This window comes from Cibotium barometz, chromosome 34 (assembly GCF_041138505.1).
Source record: "Cibotium barometz isolate CiBa-2024 chromosome 34, ASM4113850v1, whole genome shotgun sequence".
In the NCBI taxonomy this organism is placed as follows: domain Eukaryota; kingdom Viridiplantae; phylum Streptophyta; class Polypodiopsida; order Cyatheales; family Cibotiaceae; genus Cibotium; species Cibotium barometz.
The window spans coordinates 2,892,329-2,916,941 of record NC_141079.1 but is presented as its reverse complement, the minus strand read 5'-3'; the positions used below and the strand labels follow the sequence as shown (position 1 = coordinate 2,916,941).

Sequence of the window (24,613 nt, the reverse complement as noted above, 5' to 3'; positions counted from 1 at the left end):
TTTCTCCTTTGCAGTCGAAAGCTGGTCCACATGGTGAATGAGAGCCTCATCAAGATGAAGCATGATGATGGCTTGTGCCCTCTCATCATCTTCAATATCTTCAGCCTTAGTTCGATCAATAACCTTCGTGCCAGAGATGAATGGCCAAAAACCTTTGGACATCATCTTGTACTTGACAAGGACTTGCCAAGTGTGGAAGCCCTCTCCTGAGAACTTCTTAATTTGGGTGTTGTCCTTTGACATTGGGTATTGAAGGAGATTACTAGAGAGTAATGGGCTGATTTATGAAGAAGAAAAAACCAAAAATTTGTGATGTTTTGGCTTAAGTAGAAAGAGAAAGGCTTATGAGAGTGCAACAACCCTTAATCAAGTTAAGGATGTTGCATAAAAAAGGAGATTAAGATAGTAAAGTTTATATGGTTTAGCACTTAGGATTTGTACCCAACCACTAATTCTGATGGAGATTAGCTTCATTAGCATCAAAGAACACTTTGTTTGGTGATTAAGATCACCATTAGTGTTTAGCAACACTATTAGTGCTTAAGAGCACATTTCTAGCGTCTAATGACACTTGCATTGGTGATTAGATTCACCATTAGTGTTTAAGAACACTCTTAGTGTTTAGAAACACTTTGGAATGGCTCCCCTTTGCTGGATTAGTAGCCTCATTAGTGTTAATCAATACTATTAGTGCTTATAAGCACACTTTGAGAAGCTTTGTGCACTTGAAGATGTTGATGAAGCTTGATGACAATGAGGCTTATGAACACCTCATGGTGTATGCCCACAACATCAGAGAATCTGGAACAAAACACTTCAAGAAGCACTTAAGAGATTTGAAGCTAAGAGGAGAGGATTAGTGCAAAAAAGACACTTGATTTTGAAGCTTTAATGGAAGCTTCAATGACTACCAAGTGAGCAGCCTGGTTTTTTGACTCTAGCGCACGCGTGGAGCAGCCATTGGGGCTGATCTCTGAGCTGTAGATACTTGAGACTATGGGCTTCAAAAGCCCTAAGCCCAAATAGCCCCGAATCGCCTGCAAATGGCGAATGGGCTGTACGACATCAGCGCTACAGAAAACGGGCGTCGATTTGAACCAGATGCAATGCCGCGGCCAGGAGAAGAGAAACCCAAAAATTTGCTGTACGTTCCTGAGCGCCCAGACCTCCTCTACACTTTCCCAGATGGAAACTCGACGAGTTCTTGCCTCCACAAGATGCTAGAGCTCCTCCACTGGCAGGAGGTTCAGCTCCACAAAAAAGAGGGAATAAAATTGACCTATTCTACACCACAAAAATGACCTAATCTTGCCAAGCTCTAGATACCATGTTAAAATTTCGTGGTGCTCATGAAATAGATCAAATATGTGGAGGAGGGAGACTCACAAAATACAAGAAAAGATCTTGCTTATTAAGTTGCTCAAAATACAACTAAGCTTCATGCTCTATGAAATGCCTTCTAGCTCCACCTTTAAATAGGTGAGCTAGTGGACCATAAGTCCATTCACACACACACCCTTCTCCTCCCCTTTTACATAACCTTAGTCTCTTAATAAGGACGTGTGTGAAGGCCTTGCAGATTTTGTGAGATGCATCAATGTGAAGAAGAGCATATTTGGAGTTCAATCCAATACCTAGCCTACATGATTGGTTCCGGACGGAATTCACCTAGACCCTGAGAAGATTTAGACAATCCTCGATTGGGACGTTCCGAAGACCGCCCAAGAGATACGATACTTCGTGAGTCTTTGCCAAGCATATAGCTTGCATATGGATCACTTTTCTAACCTGCCAGTACCATTGATAAATTTGCTCAAGGGAGTGACGACTAGAAGATAGAAGATTTCAGTCACACAGGTAAGGCTTTAGAGGTGTTCTTTGCTTTGCAAAAGGCAGCTTCCAAAGCACCAATCCTCAAACTCACATCATGGGATGATCCCTTCGAGGTGATCACCAATGCAAGTAATCTTGCCATTGGAGCATTATTACAACAAGAAGGAAGACCCATGGCATATTATAGCAGGAAGTTGAATGCTACAGAAAAGAAGTACTTTGTCTATGACAAAGAGTTGCTAGGAGTTATTATAGCCTTGAAGCAATGGAAGCCTTTTCTTTATGGAAGGGAATTTACTATGAAGATAGATAACCAAGCCTTCAAGTGGATAGCAAAGCTTCAAGTGGTTACAAAAACTATGTCAAGTGCCCAGTGGAGCAATAGACAGGCTCGGTGGAGTCAATTGTTCCAACAGCTTGGCGAAATGATTGAGTATGTACCAGGTAAGAACTATTGGAATGTGCAGCAAAAAAGAGACAGAAATCAAAGAGCAAAAAACTGCAAAAGAGCGAGAGAGGAGAGATGGTGTCGAACTCTACTATATACACAAGTATATCCAGCACAAAATTGTGGGAGGGACGAGAGCTGGTATATATATGGCTTGGGGCTGCCAGTTGGCCAGTGCAAAACAGGCCGACAGCCCCAAAATGACCCACGACTAGGAAAAAGTCCAATCGGCCAGCAGATGACAAGTCGGCCAGCAATAAATGTGGCCCCTCCTGGCATACAAGTCGGCCAAGAAAAAAGATAGCACCCCCATGACTGGAAAAAAATGAGAATGGACAATGGAGAAAAAATGGAGAAACCTCACACGTGCGGGTACACCCACATCACTGGACCTCACTCCCTACAATGTAATATGGTACAGACAGGAGATGACTGCTAACACCCCCTCTCAACTCCTGGATGTGAAACCAACCCCAATGAGCTGGAGTGCGGATGGAGCATCTGAGGTAGAGGCTTTGTGAAGAGATCCGCCACATTGTCCTCCATCGAACAAAAAACTAGCAAGATGTCAACATCAAAAATCTTCTCTAGAAAAAAGTGATATTGTATCTCTATGTGCTTGGTTCGGATATGGAAGACCGGGTTTCAAGCAATAGCTATACAGCTCTGGTTGTCGCACTGGATGACCATGGATTCCTTCTGCTGAAACCCAATCTCGCCAAGTAACCTCCGCAGCCACACCACCGGATGGGGAGGAATCTTACATGCTACCAGTGAGTTTGTAGTTATCACTTGCTGCTTCTGTTAGGTGAAGCGAGAACTACTGCATGTGTAGAGGAGTTGGGGGTAGTTGACAAGAACAAGCAAATATATACATGAGAGCTAGGCGGAAAAAGGAGAAGAGAAGTGCAATAGTTGTGGGGCGCAATAGTTGCATGCATAATGTGGGGAAGAGCATTGTGGAGGAGTTATATGAGAGAGCCAAGGGGTCTTGTTTATGAAGTAGCTGATATGTGGTAGCTTGTTGTGAGTACTATGTTTTGTTGGAGAAAATAGGATTCGATTGAGGAGGTTTAGGTCTGTCCAGAGCAAAGTGTGCAAAGGTGAAAGAGGATCTTGTAGAAGATTGTGGTTCCCTAGGATCTCTGGGAATAGCAACTCTGTTAGAACACGAGTAGTCTGATACTCTGCCTTAGTGGAAGACAAGCCAACAGTTGGTTGCTTCTTGCTACTCCAAGAAATCGCTCCTGAGCCAAGGGTAATGCCATATCTTGAAGCAGATATCCTCGTGTTTGGATCTCCTCCCCAATCAGAGTCACTCCAACCCTAAAGTCTGACTCGGTCCTTTGATCCCCCTCCAGTGTCATAAAGGAGTCCAAGATCCTTAGTACCTTGCAGATACCGCAAGATCCGCAAACCTGCGTCCCAATGAGTCTTCAAAGGTGTCTACATAAATGAGTTCAACAACCCCACTCGAAAACTCAAGTCCAATCTGGTGTTCAGCAACCAAATCAATGAACCGACAAGTTTCCGATACAAAGAGGCATCAACATGCTCACAAGGATCATGTTCAGTACGTTTGGTATTCGGATCCATTGGAGGTGAAATAGGCTTGCAATTCTCCATCCCAAAGGCCTCCAACAACTCATGAACATACCGCTACTGAGAAACAAAGAACCCTCTATGGGTCTGCCAAATCTCCAATCCCAAAAATAAATGGAGTAAGCCTAAATCCGTCATCTCAAACTCCTCTGACAGGGCAGCCTTCCTCACTCCTATGTGCTCCACATGACTACCAATGAGGACAAGATCATCCACATAGAGGATAATCAAAGTAACCATACCACGTTGCCAAAAGCGATACAAGTTTGGATCTGCAACTGATCTCTGGAAACCTGTTTCTAAAAGAAAGTATCATTCTTCTGGTTCAAAGTCCTAGGAGCTTGTTTCAGACCATACAAGGCTTTCTGCAACCTGTAAACCATACCTTTGGATCCCGAAACTCACTCCCAAGAGGTTGCTCAACATAAACCTCCTCCTGCAAGTCACCATTCAGGAACGCAGATTTAACATCCATCTAATACACCAGCCACTGCTGATGAGAGGCAAGGGCAAGAACTGTCCGAATCGTGGCCATCCTAGCTGTCGGTGCAAAAGTGTCCTTATAGTCGATGCCTGGCCGCTGAGCATAGCCCTTAGCCACAAGTCTAGCTTTGTACTTGTCCACAGACCCATCGGACTTATACTTGGTTTTGTAAACCCACTTGACACCAATGACTGACCGTTTCGACGGCCTCGGAACCAACTCCCAAGTCCCATTCTTCTCTATGGTCTCCAATTCCACTTGCATGGCTTTCCTCCAAGTCTCTTGGAAAAGAGCTTCTTTTCCTGAAGTAGGCTCCTTGTCCCGACTCCCCAATGATATGAGACATCAAGGCATAATTTACCTATAAATGCTCCTCTGACTAACATTTTGTCACGAACCCTATGCGATCTTCGAGGTACATCCTCCGTGGTCCACTCGAAGGGATACTCTGTCATACCAGACTCTCAAATGGTGTCCAACAACCACTTCGGTATCCGAACAGAACGCAAAGCCTCCTACTGCTACTGAGGCAAATCTCCAACCTCGGGCTCAACCTCTCCAACTGACTCAAGCTGGCTAGCTGGAACAATAGCCCGGGACTCATCCTCATCCTCAGCAGTGGAAGTGGGAACATGCTCATCAAAGACAACATCTCTGCTAACAACAACCTCATTCCACTTCGAGTCATATAACCTGTAGCATTTGGAAACAGAGTTATATCCCACAAAAACAAGCTTCTAGGACTTGGTGTCAAGCTTCCCCCTCTGCTTCTTTGGAATGTGAACATAGGCATCACTCCCCAAAACATGGAAATGGGAGACATCTGGTTTCTTGCCAAAATAAGCCTCAAACGTAGTCATCTTAGGCACTGCAGTCGTCAGAGATTGGTTGAGGATATGGACAGCCGTAGCCACAGTCCCCCCCCCCCAAAGCGGACGAGGAAGGTCTCGATGCTCCAACATTGTGCTCGCCATCTCCACCACAATCCGGTTCTTTCGCTCAACCACTCCATCCTCTAAAGGCGACCCTGTATTGGCCAGCTCCTGCTTGATGCCATGCTCCGCACAAAAGCATTAGAAGAGAACTCCCCTCCTTTGTCAGCCCGAACAGTCTTCACTTGCAATCCAAACTCCTTTTCCACCAGAGCATACCAGTCCTTGAACCGAGCAAAGGCTTGGTCCTTATGTGACAAAAAATACACCCATGTGAACCTGCTACAATCATCCACAATCAGCATGAAATACAAGGCTCCTCCCAAAGATGGGGTTTGCATGGTGCCACACAAGTCAGTGTGAACCAACCCTCGTGGTTTCAAAGCCCGCCTGGTAGCCTGCTTCGGAAAAGTCTCCCTATGCTACTTCCCACGAATGCAAGAACTACAATGTCCTTGCCTGCTACCAACATCTGGCAAGCCACCCACTATCTGGTCCCGGAAAGCCTGCCACAATGCATCCACATTCAAACGGCCAAAACAAAAATGCCACAAATCACCGAGCTGAGTACATGTAAGAGAAGACAGTACTAAGAGTTTGTAAATCCCATTCTCCACTCCGCCTTCCCAAACAACCTAGCCTGTTACTTTGTCCCGGATAGCAACGGAATGCTCATCAAACTCCACCCACATGTCAGTCTTGCAAACCTCATGCACTGACAAAAGATGAAAACCAAGAGATGGAACGTAAAGAACTAGGGAGGAATGCTTCTCCTCTCTACCATCAAGGACAATCTCTAACCTGCCTTCACTGTGAATCGGGAGAGTGGACTTGTCACCAATAAAGATGTGACACGTTTGCCTCCGAAATTCATATAACAACTCTCGGGAAGGAGTCATGTTGTCACGTGCACCCTGCACTGGGGTACACATTGGCATGATCATCACTGTAGCATTTGTACAGAAGTAGCACCTTTTTTAGGAATATTTGTCGTATGCCGTGATATCATATGCCATGACCCCATTGTGAGCCCTCAGTCTAGGGACAGTCAGGCACGAGCTACGTAGGTCAGTCTCTGAGCCTTAGAGGTTAGTCAATTGACAGTCCTCTTAACGCACTTGGAGAAATCATCGTACATGAGCATATAGGTGTCCACCATAGCCATAGATGCATGTGTAGGCATGTTTAGGACCATTACACAGAAGGGACCAGCCCTAAGGCCAGCCCCAAGGCAGTCCAACATGGGCTAGCCTTGCAAAGGGCATCCAAGCTCTTGCCATGTAGTCGGCCAACCCTTATGGCTTAGGGGACCAGTCGGCCAGCACCCGACCAACCCTACAAGCAGCCGACTGGGCATTATACCAGTCATGGGAATAATACAGCAACTGACAGGGTAATTAAATCCAACTGGCATTAAATGCAATCGTGGGAATTATTATGCAGGCCGACAGCTCTTACAGGCAACCGATTGTAGCCATGAGGCCATATAAATGCTTGGGCCTCAGTCCCACTTCAATCATTTAGGTAATTCAGCAAAGTGCAGAAGCTTACAACATCCGGTCGACTCCATGCTATTCAAGGAAGCTCCCCTTCACATTCAGCCAGCATATGTGCAGTCCTATAGCTATCTGGACTTGCATCACTGGCCAAAAGACTCTTCAGTAGAGCCCAGGATTAGGTGGATACTCAGCTGACGTACGGTCTTCCTCGTCCTTGCATTGGGCATTCACATCACTTGTTTCTCAAGCATTGTACAGCATTCTCCAAAGAAAAACATAAGTAAATACTCCTACTTGCAAGGGGAGGGGGCCCTTCAGTGGGTATTCGGACCCAATACTATGTCGTCTTCTACATTCTCATTCTCTTCTCTCTCTCTACTCTCTAAATTTGATGCTAAAGATTCTCACCACATAAAGATATAAAGAAGGCCATGTTGTGTGTTATCACGGTCAAGCTCAGTGCATGAAACACGTGTGCCTAGAAGCACCACTCCCAAGTATCCCCAACGGTGAGACCAACCGCCTCCCTGCTTGAAGAAGATGAAGCTCCGGTGTCCATAATCTCCAAGTGCACAAAAGTTGGAGTCTTCAAGGCTGCAGCAGCTAAGGAATCTATACCTTTATCAATGCTCCACTGAGGACATTTCCTCCAATAATGACCCTTCTAGCCACAATGGTTACACGTCCACTTGGCCTTCAAAGCATCACGATCTGAGTCGGGCTTCTTCTAAGAAAACTTCCCTTTGCCATTGTTGTTGTTGTTGTTGTTGTTGCGGCCTTTCAATCGCTGGCCAGTCAAAGCCTCAAAACCTCCGCCTTGTGGAGGGTTCAAAAACCATCGGCACAAGCTCCTCCCAAGTAATGGTGTTGAGCCTCCCACTGGTGATCAAAGAAGAATAGAAAGCAGAGTACTAAGGGGATAGATGAGACAGCAAGGTGATGGCCATGTCCTCCGATGATATCTCCTTCCCAGCCTAGAAAACCTCCTACTAAAGAGCCTGGAGTTTGTTAATGTGCTCTCGCATCATTGAAGAGATTGCAAGATTCATCATTCACATCTGCACTTCCAAGGAAATTCTCTTCATGGGCGTTACCTGATTGTACAAAGAGGCCAAGTGCTACCAAATCCCTCGAGCCAGTATCATGGGTTTGATATGATTGATCACTTGGGGTGTGCAATTAAGGAAGATGAAAGAACGCACGCGGGCATTGACACGATCCCACAACTGTGCCTGGGCCTCCCGCTCTTTCTTAGCTGACAATGAAAGTTCCTCCTCCTCCAAATCTGGCCTTGAAACTCCAACCACGATCAAATCAGCCAAATCATAAGACTCCAAGACACACTCCATCATTACCTTCCAGATGCCATAGTTGTTCCCGTCCAATTGTCGGTCCACCGAGAACATCAGGAGGGTGGGGATCTTCACATGTTTCTCCGCCATCTCGAGCAAATCTACCATTTCGGGGGTTCACGTGGTCTTGTGAGGAGAGGGTGGGTGGGAAAAAATTTTGAAGAAGCTGCACTTGCTTGCAAGGTGGCTGTCCAACAATGACACCCACCTTCTATCCCACGTCCCATACAGCCCTCTCACTGTCTCCAAAGATTCAAGCCAGCTGGGACTCTAATACCATGTTGGAATGTGCAGTGGAAAAGAGACAGAAATCAAAGAGCGGAAAACTGCAACAGAGCAAGAGAGGAGAGACGATGTCGAACTCTACTATATACACAAGTATATCTAGTACAAAACTGTGGGGAGGGAGCAAGAGTTGGTACATATATAGCCAAGGGTTGCCATTCGGCTGGTGCAAAACACGCCGACAGCCCCAAAATGGCCCACGACTAGGAAAAAGTCCAATCGGCCAGCAAATGACAAGTCAACCAACAAATGGCAAGTTGGCCAACAATAAATGTGGCCCCTCCTGGCATACAAGTCAACCAGGGAAAGACAACACCCCCATAACTGGAAAAAAATGAGAATGGACAATGGAGAAAAATGGAGAAACCTCACACGGGCGGGCACACCCACACCACTCGTCCTCACTCCCTTCCGTGTAATACGGTACAGATAGGAAATGACTGCTAACAAGAACCACCCCGTAGAAAATGCTTAGTCGGAAGAGTAGCATTCAGACACCACACGAGTCCACTCTGTTGGAGATACAAGGAAAGGACTTCAATAGTATGAAGACATAGTATGCAGATTGCCCAAAATTCGGAACTCCTTATAGTATGGCCCTTTATTCAAAACTGGGTCATTATACCATTCAGGGAGAAGAGACCGGCACTCCTCCATGATGCACATGATTCACTCGTTGGCAGTCATCACGAGATCAACAATACTTTGGAGAAGTTAGAAAGATCATTTTACTAGCCAAAGATGCAGGGATTTATACAACTATGTTTTCGCATGTCCAGAAAGTGAAAGTACCTCGCACCAAACAAGCAGGGTTGCTGCACCCGTTGCCCGTTCCTAAGGGTCCTTTCCATGACATTTTGATGAATTTCGTTGGACCACTCCTCGCATCTACTGGATCTCGAAATACTCAATGTATGACGATAGTTGACAGATTTAGTAAGTTTCGTATGCTTACACCATGCAAACAGACGGCCATAGTAGAAGATATAGCCCGGCTCTCTGTCTGACATTGGTATCCAGTATGTGGTTTACCACGGACCATTACTTCAAATCGAGATCCGAAGTTTACCTCTCACTTTTGGCGAGCTTTGTTCGACAACTTTGGTACCAAATTGCAATTTTCCAGTGCATGCCATCCTCAGACCGATGGCCAAACAAAGATTTACAACCAATTGGCTTTCAATGTGCTTAAAGCATACTGCCATGATCAACAGTCGAAGTGGGAGCTTCATCTCCTGTTGGTGTAGGCAATTCTCAATGACACACTCATCAAGTATTGGCAAAACTCCTTATGAGGCAACCTTTGGTCGAAGATTTTCATTCCTTCTCACTCGGATGATATCTCCTTCTTTTGAAGCCAACAAGACATTAGAAACATTTTCAACCATCATTGAGTCAGTCAAAGAGCACCTTAGCAACGCTCACGAGACTTATACCAGACAGGCAAATAAGTCAAGGAGAGATGTCCACTTCAAGAAAGGAGATCGGGTATACTTAAGCTTAAATCACGAAGCAAAGACTCAAGCGAGTGGGCAGGCAAATAAGTCAAGGAGAGATGTCCACTTCAAGAAAGGAGATCGGGTATACTTAAGCTCAAATCACGAAGCAAAGACTCAAGCGAGTGGGCAAGCCTTGTCCAAAGTTATCAATCAAAAGTTTTGGTCCTTTTCCCATCACCAAGAAGTTACGTGATGTCTCCATGCAACTCAGATTGCCAGACACTTGGAAGATGCACAACATCTTCCACGTCTCTTGGTTAAAGCCTTATATTGGATCTTCATTGCAGAATGTTCCAAAAGAGCAGCAACCAGAAATGGTTAATGAAGCAAAAGTGATAGAGCCCGAGTAGATCCTTCCACATCGTTGGAAGCACGGTTCCGAACAATAACTCTACCAATTTTATACCAAGTTCAAAGATTGAGAAACCCATGAAGCTGTTTGGCTAGATGAAGAATTCTTCCTCGAGTATCCACAGTTATTGGTGGACTACCTCAAAGCCATGAACCTACGGCCAAGCTAAGCAGGAGGGAATGTCACGTGCACCCATGCACTGTGATACACAGTGACACTGGCTCATCAACAGTGCAAGAAACATGTACAAAAGTAGTACCTTGATAGGAGATTTTATCGTATGCTGTGACCCCATTGTCAGCCCCAGTCCGGGACATGTCAGGCACAAGCTACGTAGGTTAGTCTTCCAGCCATAGAGGTTTGTCAAGTCAATGTTAGGTCAATCCTCTTAGCAAGTAGTGCTCATGTAGGTACATGTAGATGTCAACCTTAGGTGTAGAATGCATTAGAAGCATGTTATTTTGCATCCATATAGTAGGGGCCAACCCTAAGGCAACCCATTGTGGGAAAGCCTTGCTATGGTGTGAATCTCACCATCACCACCCATAAGACCTAGTCAGCAGCCTTTATAGGAGTCGACAAAGTCATATGATAGTCAGCCAACAACTAGACACCCCACGCATACTCATAAGACAGCATTAAATATTTAATGCTTATTTGATCTCAATCGTGGTGGCAGACAAAATAGGCCAACAGCATTAATCTCAGCTGACCAGCCTACCTTGGACATATAAAACGATGGGTTTTGCCATGGTCTAAAATCATAAAACAAAAGTTCAAGTCTTCGACCTTCAGTCAAGCATGTGTGCTTAGGCAGCCTGCCTTTGCATACTTCAGCATCCTTTGTGCTCTCAAGCCCAAGGCATCCGAAGCTTAGGCTCTTCCCAAAGTTCTCAGAGCACCATCCCTCAGTCTCGGGCTGGTATGTTATGTGTTCTCTTCGAAGATAGCTTCACAGTCACCTACAGCTTATGCACAGTTCTACCCACCATTTGGTCACTTTGTCCTTGTGTTTGGCAGTCAGTCAGTCAGTTTGTCCACTCAATCTTGTGGACGTAGTTCATCTTGTATTTAATGCTTATTTGATCTCAGTCGTAACAGACAAAATAGGCCAACAGCATTAATCTAAGCTGACCAGCCTTCCTTGGACATATAAAACGATGGATTCTACCATGGTCTAAAATCATAAAACAAAAGTTCAAGTCTTCGACCTTCAGTCAAGCATGTGTGCTTAGGCAGCCTGCCTTTGCATACTTCAGCATCCTTTGTGCTCTCCAGCCCAAGGCATCCGAAGCTCAGGCTCTTCCCAAAGTTCTCAAAGCACCATCCCTCAGTCTCGGGCTGGTGTGTTATGTGTTCTCTTCGAAGATAGCTTCACAGTCAGCTCTACAGCTTATGCACAGTTCTACCCAATGTTTGGTCACTTTGTCCTTGCGTTTGGCAGTCAGTCAGTCAGTCAGTCAGTTTGTCCACTCAATCTTGTGGACGTAGTTCAGCTTGTATTCAGTTCTCCAGAAGGAATAAAGTAAATACTCTTGCTTGCGCGCCAAGGGAGAGGGGAGGGGGGGGGGGCGCTTCAATGGGTAATTAGGACCCAATTTGGTGTCGTATCGACTACTCTTTCAATTCATGTATGTTGTTTAAAGGATTGCTAAAGACTCACTAAACTCACGAATAAAGAAGGCCCCGTTGTTTCACATGGTCCTAGCTCGGCGTATGCTACATGAAAAGGGAGCCTAGGCTCCAGCGGAGACTGCCCTCTTGCTCTCTAAACTATGCTAGTCTGGTCTGACCTGCCTTTTGAAGAATCCAGAGTCACCGTCCGCTGTGCACTCCTGAAACACCAAGCTCTCCTATAACTCCTCAATCCTCCTGCAGATCTCTGGGCCCTAGATCACGCTCTCACGTATGCAAAGGCTTTACTGGCCATCCTTTGCCACGTCCCGTTCATGTCAGCAGGACTTACTGGTTCTCCTTCTGGATTTCGAGAAAGCCTATGGGGCTTTCTCGAGGGGACTATGTGCAAGATGGGTTTCCTGCCACATGGGTCTGAGGTGTATCCGCCCTCTACTCAACCTCTCATAGTCAGGTCCTTATCCAAGGTGCTCAGGGTGACAAGTTTGCACTTTCTTGTTCAGTACGCCAAGGATGTCCCCTTGCGCCCTTCCTCTTTCTCTTTGTGGTGGAGATGATGAGCACTTTTTTAGCTTCCTAAGAGATCGAACTGCAAGGCTTAATAGATCTCAAGAGGTGCTCCTTGATTCAGAGTTGGATGATCTCCAAAAATCCCTATAAACTGGCGGATTGTTGTCGGCCAATAGAGGACAAGCTAAATAAGCATTAAATGCTCCCTAATTCAGCGAGTAGATGCTAAGGTCAGCCATGTCCACTACTGTGCATGTGACACACCCTCATGACTTTCTCTATAAGGCCACAGGGCAAATTGAGCTGCCCCCCCCCCCCCCCCCTCTCTCTCAACAAAGGACCTCAACAACTACACTTTACAGAGGATGAGAGTGATTGGGTTTCATGACCACACATGGCACTTCGACCCACCTCCGGCTGAAGTGACCTGAGAGAGCTCTTGGAGATTATGGTTATGGGAGGGTCGGCCACTGATGCGTCTACTGTGGGATCCTTGTGAGTGGCAGTGGCACGATCCCTTCGCCCCCAGGATGCCCTTGACATCCCCTTCTTTGAGTTGAGTTACACAGTCCAGCGACATCAAAATGTGCAAGATACATCCCTAAATTATCTCCATGAGTATCTCAACACATCCTTGATTCTCTCAATTAGCCCATGTGCTACCCATCTAACCTTGCATCGTTGCTTGGATCACCTGGAATCTACCCATCTCCTTTTACATTCACCACTCTTAAATAACCATTGAGAAATAATCCTTACACATATAAATGTGGAGGAGACACACACGCCTCCCCTCAAATGCCAAAATACACCGAACCCTTGCCACATACACGACTGCTGGGGTTGACATGCAGAGCAGTGATCTTGTTTGCCAGGAGACTAGGAGTTTAATTGAGACTAGAATGGGTTGACACAAAATGCTAATGGTTTCAAAGAAATTTGGAGAGCTTGTAGAAGAAATCAATACAGCTCTGAAATAAGCTCCAAGCTACGTAAATACATAGTACCACGAAAAGCATGCATTCTATTACTTGTCTGAAGTACTATTAATTTGCCATAGCTTATGGGAACTTTTCGAAATCACTAACGTAACTATTACTTTTCTTCATTACTACTAATTTGGTCAATCCATTATCATTATCATTTACATTACTACTAATTTGGTCAATCCATTATCATTTACCAATTAATTTTACATGTGTTTACTTTTCTTCATTACTACTAGTTTGGTCAATCTCGATTCTAATTATCGTTTACCTCTTAGTTTTACATAGGCGGTCTTAAATCAAAGCTCCAAGCTATGAATATACATAGCGACAGGAAAAGCACAGCCATTGGAATGCAATACTATTACTCGTCTGAAGTACTATTAGTATAGCTTATGGGACTAAGGCCTAAGCTATTACTTTTCAAAATTACTAACCAAAGAATTGCTTTTCTTCATTACTACTAGTTTATTCAACCTCATTATCATTTACCAATTAATTTATGATTGAAGATCTCCTCACACGTATATACATATATTGAAAAACGAAGGGGTTAAAAGGTTCAAGGATGTTCGTTAATACTAGCTCATTTTACCATCTTACAGGCTAAAATAAGAGGCATGCACAAGCTCTAGAATCTGGAAAGGTCATGATTGTAAACCTGATCAATGTGTTGGGAATGAGTCCCGAAGCTATATCCTGAGTAAGCTGCTGTTGAAGCACGGGCAGGCACAGTCGAGAAGGCATTGCTGGCAAACTTGCCAGACTTGCCATCATATCTGCGAACATCACCCCATGATTCTTCTTCTCCATCTGAGTAATGCCCCCTGTCATATGAAGAGAACTTCGGTTCACCACTTGCCCCTTCATCGTCATCCTGATCATCACCACATTCATAGTAAGCAGATTCTTTCTTCTTCTGAAATGCCTGAGCCTGACGGCCTTCCAAGCGCCCAGAGCTCTCCCTCGTCGAGTTGCATCTCGAGTTAGACTTGGAGTTTGACCTGGAACTGAGAAGCCGCCTATCGTACTCATAGTAGTAGTCATCAGCCATGCCACGAGCTGCTGCTGTTGCATTACTATTGTTAATGTTCTTGTTAGTGCTAATGCCGTGACCTTCTTTAAGGAAAGTGTTTTGAGGGGACGAGTCCAAAGAATAGCGGCCTGACTCATGGTCTTCTGAGTCTGTGGTATCCTCATAGTCGTTGTTTTCTGCAGCAGAAACAGAGCCGGTGCTCTCACTCAAGTCATCTACAGCAGCAGCAGAGAACTGTGGTGGCCGAATCAGGCCTGAGTGGAAATGTGCATTTTGAAGCTGTGTAGGGGGTAGACCCCGCCAGCCATTCTTGCCTTTTTTTCTGCCATCCTCCGTCACAAGCCTTGCACTTTGAGTTTCTGCAAAAACCGAAGAAGCCGCCCTTTTCTGCTCCAAACCCTACACATTTGACAGGCCACAGTGAAAGCAGAAATGTGCATTGACATAATTTCCTGTAAAGGGTTAGAGAGACAACAAAAACAAGATTTGCCGTACAAACTGCAAATCGCTTCCAGCAGCATGCGAGATGGGGAAAGATTTTCTAGAACAGAAGAAAACTGCAAAGATTTTGAGAAAGCACCCCACACGCGCGCGCGGATTTTAATAAGAGGGAAAATTGAGGGGAAAAACTGAGAAATTCAAAGATATTTTAAAAATTAGCCGTTTGCTTGACAGAATTTCGCTCAAATTTGAAGGAAAAAAACCGACCTCTCGCACCCATTGTAGAGCAGAGGGGTCGAGCCCGTCCGTAAACATGTCTTCAGTAAGCGCTTGTGATCATTCCACGTCGCTAAAAAAACCAGGCCGTCTTGCTGCGAACTGCTCACAATACCTGCATTTTTTGTTCCCCTGTTCGGTGGTGAAAACTTTCTCAGTGAGCAAGAAGAGCAGGTCGGATTTTAAAGCGTTTCACTGATCGGTAGAAATCACAGGGAAAAGAAGTTCTTTCTTGCTCAACCTGGCAAGAAATGGAGCGATAAAGAAGCTTGTTGCAGAAGCTGCTCTGCAGTACAGGACTCAGCAAGCAGCAGGAGAAGAAGAAGACGATGAATGGTGATGAAGCTGGTTGACGGGGAGAACGAAAAGGCCCTGGCGATGGCGGAAGGTCGGTCGAGGAAAGAGAAATGCAGTACAAGGGAAAGGTTGGCGGCAGAAGAAAGAACAGTGCGTGAAATGAGAAAGAAATACCCTCGAGGCTTGAAAGCTGGCTATGGCGGAAGCAAAAGCTTTGAAAGAAGAGCTCTCGATCTCTGACACTTGCTTCGGTTTCTCTCACTAGAGGACTGCAACCGGCAAAAGCCAGTCTCCCTCGCCTCCTTTCTTTGATTTCCTGGAAGTGTGAAACTCCCAAAAGCCTTTTTTGCCGATCACGCGTTACCGGTCAAGTCGGTCATTCGTCTGGCAACGTACCGCACGCCGTATAAAAGCGTGCGTCCAGACGCAAGACTTCTCTACGAAGATGAACTTCAGCCGTCGATTATTTGATCTGACGGCCACAAGCACTTGGGTAACGGCCACTAGCCAAAAATAAACAAAAGGGGTCCTTAAATTCATGAGCTCTCCATTGTCCACAATTCATTGAGCTCTCCATTGTCCATTCCAATGGTTTCCATGAGAACTCATTCAACTAGCCTACTTTGCCAAAGGCCCAGGCTCTAGCCAATGGCCTAGTTAGCTTCCCCATTTCACCGGCCTTTCTATCTGTGTGCCACTATCCATTCTATTTGTGTGCCACTGCTTTGCACTGATAAATTTTCTCACATTTCTCAATTGGGCTAAAAATGGCACACTTGGGGAAATGTAGTGACCCAGTTTGACCTATCGAACAATTCCACCAAATAGAGTGAATCACATATAGGTTAGTAGTTGCACAGAGGAGACCGTTAGAGTGGGTAAAGTTGCCTGCATTGATCATAAGCAGCTAGGATTGATGTGGCTATGCAATTTCTGTACTCAAATTCCGTTGGACACTTGGCATTGTTGAGAGAAGATCACACACTCTCTATAGTAGCCCAGTTTAACCTATCTAGTCGATCATCTCTCCATTTCACCAAATTGAGTGAAACGCACGGAGGTCAATGGTTGCATCGAGGAGAACCCCCAATTGCAATGGGTAAAGAGTCCTAGTGCTTGAAAAAAATGACATTCTAGTGTATCTGTATCGGCCAACATTAAGAAAAATCAACTAGGTTTTAAGTAGCCCTTATTTTAAGGAATAATTTTTTACATAGTTTAATTATAAAACTGGCATATTGTAGAGATTTTGAAAACAAAAACCGGATAGATTTAAGGGTTGGCCTTATTTTGATTGGTTGAAAAATATGTTTTCTTCGAGCATTAGTAAAGACGGTTGATGTTGACCTCAGTAAACCAGCAAGAAGTTATGGTTGCATGGTCTCTATACCCAAATTTGGCATTGTTGAGAAAATCTCTCTCTCTCTCTCTCTCTCTCTCTCTCTCTCTCTCTCTCTCTCTCTCTCTCTCTCTCTCTCTCTCTCTCTCTACACACACGCACATGCACGCATGCGTGCGTGCATGCATGTTTGCATGCTTTGTTTTTTTAGTATTGTCTTTGGACGTATGTACACATACAATACCATAATAAGGAATCATATAAGTACGCCCCTTACTACTTAATAATAAGAAATCATATAAGGATACCCCTTACTACTTAATAATAAGCGTACACTACTTACTACATAATAAGAAGCGTGCACCCCTTACTACTTAATAATAAGTGTACACCCTTACTACTTTACTAACAATAAGCATACAACACTACTTACTACATAATAAAGAAGCGTACACCGCTTACTACTTAATAATAAGTGTGTACCCCTTATTACTTTAATAATCAACGTACACCCCTTACTACTTAATAATAAGGGTACACCCCTTACTACTTTAATAATAAGCGCACATCCCTTACAACTTTAATAATAAGTGTACACCCCTTACTACTTTAATAATAAGCGTACACCCCTTACTACTTAATAATAATCATGCAACCCTTATGACTTAATAATAAGAATACAGCCCTTACTGCTTTAATAATAAGTGTACACCCCTTACTACTTAATAATAAGGAATCATATAAGTATACCCCTTACTACTTAATAATAAGTGTACATCCCTTACAATTTAATAATAAGGAGTCATATAAGTACATCCCTTACTACTTATTAATATAAGAGTGTTCATTTTTTCACTTCTCTCTTTAAGCTAAAATCAATAGACTGCATGATCACCTTAAAACTTCTTCTTGACGATTGCAAGGCTACACCTTTTCATGAGTTCTAGGCTCACTTTGAACAAAGTTTGTTAAAATGGCAAGATTATTGTTTCGCAAGGAGACTTTGTCTTAAACAACCATATTTGTACATAATCCATTGAAACCACATTTATGCATGTAGCAAGAGCATATAAGGTTTTTTACTTGGGTGCATTGTGTGAACCCTTCCCTTATGTATTTAGCCAAACAACCTTCATACATGTAGCAAGAGCATATATGGTTTTTTTATTTGGGCATTGAGTGCATGTAGACCCCATTTTCTACTAAACTAAGCTCCTTCCTTGATGTATTAAGCCAAGGCATATGGAGTTTTTATTTAGGCATTGAGTACGTGTAAACCTCCTCTTCCTCCTCCTTGATAATACTATCTACACACTATGAGATTCTCTTTGTTAGAGTATTTTTAAAAGGGAACCTATGTGCTCACTTTTGGTATGGCATGCATTAGGTAACATTCTCAAAATTTGTGTAGAAAAAAATATAGTATATAAATGTCATATAGTTGAAGAAATACATTTTACGTCATCGGGGACAAGCAAAAGCTTGCTAGAACATACAATTTTAGTATTATTATGTCATAGATGACAAGCAAAGAGCTTGGTAATACATAATTTTTTTATTAAAGTAAAGTAGCCTTTGAAAAGATTCTAGATAGAGTAACATAACCTATACATTTGCCATGTGCAGATCTTGCTAGATCCATCACCCACCACAAGTTAAATGCTTCCATGAATGACTTCCTCATTCATTTAATAGAAGGTTTTACTAGGAAAAAGATGCATAATCACCAAACTCAATTGCCACCTAAAGGTAGTTCTATATTGCTCAATTCTTATGGAATGTGCAAGGAGTTTGATGAGCAAATTTTCTCATATAAGCCAATAGAGTCATTGGATAGGGTCCTCCTAAGAGGAAGGACGTGTAATGCAATGAGCCTAGGAACATGATGAGATGAGTGAAGAGAAAGACTATTTTAAAACATATGTGTTATGCCAATGTATTTTGGGGTTGAGGAGAAGCTATGTTGATTAATACTTATTAATATAAGAGTGTTCATTTTTTCACTTCTCTCTTTAAGCTGAAATAAATAGACTGCATGATCACCTTAAAACTTCTTCTTGACGATTTGTAAGGCTACACCTTTTCATGAGTTCTAGGCTGCTCACTTTGAACAAAGTTTGTTAAAATGGCAAGATTATTGTTTCGCAAGGAGACTTTGTCTTAAACAACCATATTTGCACATAGTCCATTGAAACCACATTTATGCATATAGCAAGAGCATATAAGGTTTTTTACTTGGGTGCATTGTGTGAACCCTTCCCTTATGTATTTAGCCAAACAACCTTCATGCATGTAGCAAGAGCATATATGGTTTTTTTATTTGGGCATTGAGTGCATGTAGACCCCATTTTCTACTAAACTAAGCTCCTTCCTTGATGTATTAAGCCAAGGCATATGGAGTTTTTATTTAGGCATTGAGTACGTGTAAACCTCCTCTTCCTCCTCCTTGATAATACTATCTACACACTATGAGATTCTCTTTGTTGGAGTACTTTTAAAAGGGAACCTATGTGCTCACTTTTGGTATGGCATGCATTAGGTAACATTCTCAAAATTTGTGTAGAAAAAAATATAGTATATAAATGTCATATAGTTGAAGAAATACATTTTACGTCATCGGGGACAAGCAAAAGCTTGCTAGAACATACAATTTTATTATTATTATGTCATAGATGACAAGTAAAGAGCTTGGTAATACACAATTTTTTTATTAAAGTAAAGTAGCCTTTGAAAAGATTCTAGATAGAGTAACATAACCTATACATTTGCCATGTGCAGATCTTGCTAGATCCATCACCCACCACAAGTTAAATGCTTCCATGAATGACTTCCTCATTCATTTAATAGAAGGTTTTACTAGGAAAAAGATGCATAATCACCAAACTCAATTGCCACCTAAAGGTAGTTCTATATTGCTCAATTCTTAAATGTGCAAGGCGTTTGATGAGCAAATTTTCCCATATAAGCCAATAAAGTCATTGGATAGGGTCCTCCTAAGAGGAAGGACGTGTAATGCAATGAGCCTAGGAACATGATGAGATGAGTGAAGAGAAAGACTATTTTAAAACATATGTGTTATGCCAATGTATTTTGGGGTTGAGGAGAAGCTATGCTGATTAATTCTAGGTGAAAACCTTTGATCGTGGTTTGAGAATGAAAAACGAGAGTTCAAAGTTAATAAAGTAGAAGTTTTAGAACATTATATTATGGCATAAGAGGATGAAAAGTTTAGAGCTGATGTTTAATCAACTTGTGAAATGGTGAGATCTTGTCAGTAAGTCACATTATTGTTCGAAAAGAGAATTTGACTTAAACAACCAAATTGGGGCATGATCCATTGAAACAACATTCATACATGTAGCAAGGTCACATAGGCTTTTTATTTGGTCAGTGTGTGCATGTAAACCTCATCCTAATCCTCCTAAACCAAACTCACGAACCTTGAAGGGCATAAAGTGTGTTTTATTTAGACATTGAGTGCATGTAGACCTCCATCTCCCCCTAATTCAAACTTATAACCTCCTTGTTTAATGATATTCTTTAGATACTACAAGTAAAGTAATTTTAAAAGTGAAGCCATGTGCACTTTTAACATGGCGCACATTAGGTAATGATCTCAAAAGTAGTGTAGAAAAGAAATTATAATATTAATGCCATAGAGTTGAAGAAACACATCTTACGTCCAAGATTGCAAGCAAAGAGCTTGATAGAATACATTATTTTTATCATTAAAGCTATCTTTGGAAAGATTCGAGATAAAAGTGATGTAACCTATAGGTTTGCCACTTCATGCATTTTGAAAAAAAGGTCACCTAGCTGTTGCATAAAGTATACATAGTTTCACTAAGCCAACATATGCAAGAAAGTCAATAAGATGGTACATTTCACATTCCAATTCAAATTGCTATGATCTTATATAAATGCTTAGTATCACCTTTGCACCTCATTTCATTTTATGAAGGAGGCGTGCTTACTAACCAAATCTAACAATATGAGCAATGTGTTTACAAAGAGGGGTGCTTAACATCTTGTAAAATGTGATAATACAAGGAATGTGTTTACAGAGAAGGGTGCTTAACATCTTGTAAAATGTTTATATAGTTTTTCTAATAAATCATGTGTGAGTTCCATAATAAAATTTTGTTGATGGAGATTTTTGCAAGCATTTGTTGGCCAATTTTCCCTATGTGGTAGGCTTCTTTCCAGCTAAGCATGCCATGTGCCAAAAAATAATTAAACATAAGATAAAACATGCCATGTGTGGTAGGCTTATGCCATGTGTCAAAAAATAATTAAACATAAGATAAAACTTACCATACACATTATTGCATTAAATAGTTAGCATTCATCGTATATACATATCACATCACACATGCTCATCCTTGACATGCCATGCCAACACATTCCATTCTACTCCTTGCTTGAAACCTGTGTTATTGATTGTGTTATTATTGATCATGTTGATGTTGGAATTAGGGTTGCAGGAATGCACACACAACTTCAAGAAGATGAGGAAGCTTGAGCACAACACAGTAGTGTATTATGAGTGCCAAAAATGAAAGATAACAAGCCCTAGAAGATAATGGGCGTATATACAATGCACGGGGGAAAAAACCTCCTAGTGAGGGAAAAAGTGCCCCGGCGGTCCTAAGTGTGTTCACACACATCACTACTATAATATGGTAACAAATCCCCCCTGGAGTGATGCGGTGAACAAGAGCTAGCACTCATGTATAGGGAAGTGTCTAGCTATGTGGACGAATCCACAAAAGGGAGTAAGCCCAAAGCTTTGCGAAAAACTTCGAACTTCTCACGAGGCAGAGCCTTTGTGAAAAGGTCTGCAAGGTTATCCTGTGTTGGCACATAAGCCAAACTGATCTCTCCTGCAGAGAGTCTCTCCCTGACATAATGGTAGTGCACCTCAATGTGCTTCGTACGAGCATGGAACACTGGGTTCCGCGCAACTGCCAATGCGCTCTGACTGTCAGTGAAGATGGTGGTGGCAGATGGCTGCCCAACACCCAAATCAGCCATAAGGCGTCTGAGCCACACACACTCAACCGTAGCTGTGAAAGCTGCCCTGTACTCAGCTTCACAACTAGAAGTGGCCACAGTAGGCTGCTTCTTGCTCAACCATGATATGCATGAGCTTCCAAGCATGAAGCAAAAACCACTCGTGGACACGCGTGTGTCATAACAACCAGCCCAGTCAGAATCTGAAAAAGCATGTAAATCTGGCGGCAATGATCCCCCCTTGGGATAAAACAACCCAAGATGCCGAGTACCACTCAAATAGCGAAAGATACGCTTCACTGCCTGCCAATGCTTAATGCCTGGGCTATGCATAAATCTGCTCACCTGTGAGACTGCAAACTGAATGTCCGGCCTCGTAATGCATACATAAATGAGGCAACCAACAGCTGTCTGATAGAGTGTGACATCAAAGTGATCTCCAGCATCATGAAGACTCAACTTCAAACCTGTCTCCATTGGAGTAGCAATAGGCTTGCAGTCTTCAAGGCCAAATCTCCGCAACAATGTTTCAATATACTTTGTCTGACACAAAGCAATACCTCCATCACACTGCTTAAATTGTATCCCCAAATAATGATGCAAATGCCCCAAATCTGACATCTCAAAAGAGGAATTCAAATCAGCCTTAAAATCAGCAATATGACTCTCATTTGGTCCTGTGAGCAGCATGTCATCGACATAGAGAGCAATGATTAGATGTACACCATCCACACGTTTAACATACAAAGTGCTTTCTGTTGGACTATTCTGAAACCCATGTGCAGTCAAATATGCATGTATTTTTTCATACCAAGCTCGTGGAGCTTGCTTTAAACCATATAAAGCCTTTTTTAACCTGCACACTTTGTTTTCCTGCCCTCTTTGAACAAAACCACGAGGCTGCGATACATACACCTCCTCATGCAAATCTCCATTTAAGAACGCAGTCTTTATGTCCAGCTGATGTACATTCCAACCATTATGAGCTGCTAATGCACAGATGCTACGAACAGTGGTCATACGACATGTGGGAGCAAAAGTCTCATCAAAATCAATGCCCTTCTCTTGAGCATAACCTTTTGCAACAAGCCTAGCCTTATGGCGATCCACTGTGCCATCAGGCTTACGCTTCAATTTGTATACCCACTTAGTGCCAATGGCCTTCTTGCCAGGGGGCAAGTCACATAAAGACCATGTACCATTCTTCATAATAGCATCGTATTCTGCTTGCATAGCAGCCATCCAATTTTCTGAACTTTGTGCCTCATCAAATGAAACAGGCTCACTTTCATCGCACATACTAGAAATAGCCAATGCATAACAATCTGACGCATAAGAGGCACCATGAGAGCCAGAACGAGTGCGACTAGACAAAGGGGCATCCAACTTGCTGTCACGCAAAGTCTGCACCAGCCATCTAGGCATATTCCTAGAGCCTTCAATCTCTTGTCTCTCATCCTCAAGTGCATCATGCACATCTGCATCAGATATAGGCTGATCTGTGCCATCATTTAAAACCTGCATAGGCTGAAAAACTGCCTCATGAGGTATTGCACTTGACTGTGCACCACTGAAAAGAGGCAACAATGTATCATAGACATCACGTGAGCTTATACTTGTCTCCTTAGTACATGAAACCAAGGGCTGAACTGCATCTTCCACAAATACAACATCACGGCTAACCAAAATGCGCTTTGTCTGTGGATGATACAAACGATAGCCTTTGCTCTCAGCACTATATCCAACAAAAATACATTTGACAGCTTTGTCATCCAATTTTCTGCGATGTTGCACAGGCACTAATGCATATGCCAGGCAACCAAAAACACGTAAATGGCCAACAGATGGCTTGCGGCCATGCCAAGCCTCATATGGAGTGACAACCTGTAATGCTTTGGTGGGACACCTGTTTAGTACATAAGTGGCACACATGACAGCCTCAAGCCAAAAACCATGTGGTAGACTTTGACTCTTAACCATACATCTTGCCATTTCCATGAGAGACCTGTTTTTTCTCTCAGCCACACCATTTTGCTGTGGTGTATACGGCACTGTACATTGGTGTTTTATCCCACGCTCAGCCAGAAATGCATTAAATTCTGAAGACATATACTCCCCCCCTCGATCTGAACGGAGGGTGCCCATCTTACTTTCTGACACATTTTCAGCCATAACCAAAAACTGTTTGAAGCACAAAAACACTTCGGACTTTGCCTTCAAAGGATATACCCATGCATGCCTGGTAAAATCATCAATGAAAGTCACGAAGTAAAGGTAGTTTCCAAATGATGGAGTTTGCATGGGACCACAAACATCACTGTGAACAAGCTGCAATCTGCGTTCAGCTCTCACTGATCCATCTTTGGGAAAGGAAGCACGCTGCATTTTACCCAATATGCAGCCCTCACAAACATGCTTGACAGGTGCCTCAAGCTTAGGCAAAGAAGACACCATTTCAGATTTCTGCAGGCGCAGCAAACTTGCAAAATTCAGATGACCAAAACGTGCATGCCACAGTTTTGCATTTGAAATAGCCTGCGTATCCATAATAGCACATGCTGAATCCTCTACACATTTGCCATCCATATTGAGCTTATACAGCCCTCGACATAGTGAACCAGATGCTACAATGATGTCACCACAAGAGAGATCATGAACAGTACATCTGTCATCCACAAATTTTACAACCAAACCTGTTTTGGCAAATGCGGAGACTGACAGCAGATTCTTTTTTATCCCTGGCACATACAATGCATCAAAAAGTGTAAAGGTGTTGCAATTTGCAACATTCAGC

General features: G+C 43.1%; 1 protein-coding gene across 2 annotated transcripts in view; it reads right to left on the bottom strand.

Annotated features, from left to right (window-relative positions):
• LOC147618609 (uncharacterized) overlaps positions 1-15,783 on the bottom strand; it is a 36,666-nt gene extending 20,883 nt beyond the window's left edge. The window contains exons 1-3 of one of the 2 annotated variants that reach the window (XM_086773628.1): positions 15,412-15,783; positions 15,162-15,302; positions 14,079-14,852 (exon numbers count right to left, since the gene is read on the bottom strand). In XM_086773628.1, the coding sequence (XP_086629754.1) occupies positions 14,079-14,852; positions 15,162-15,209 (822 nt within the window). In that variant the 5' untranslated portion in view covers positions 15,210-15,302; positions 15,412-15,783. Of the gene's footprint in view, positions 1-14,078; positions 14,853-15,161 lie in introns of both variants that reach the window. The other variant, XM_086773627.1, reaches the window with a different exon arrangement.
• Between the last annotated feature and the right edge of the window lie 8,830 nt (positions 15,784-24,613).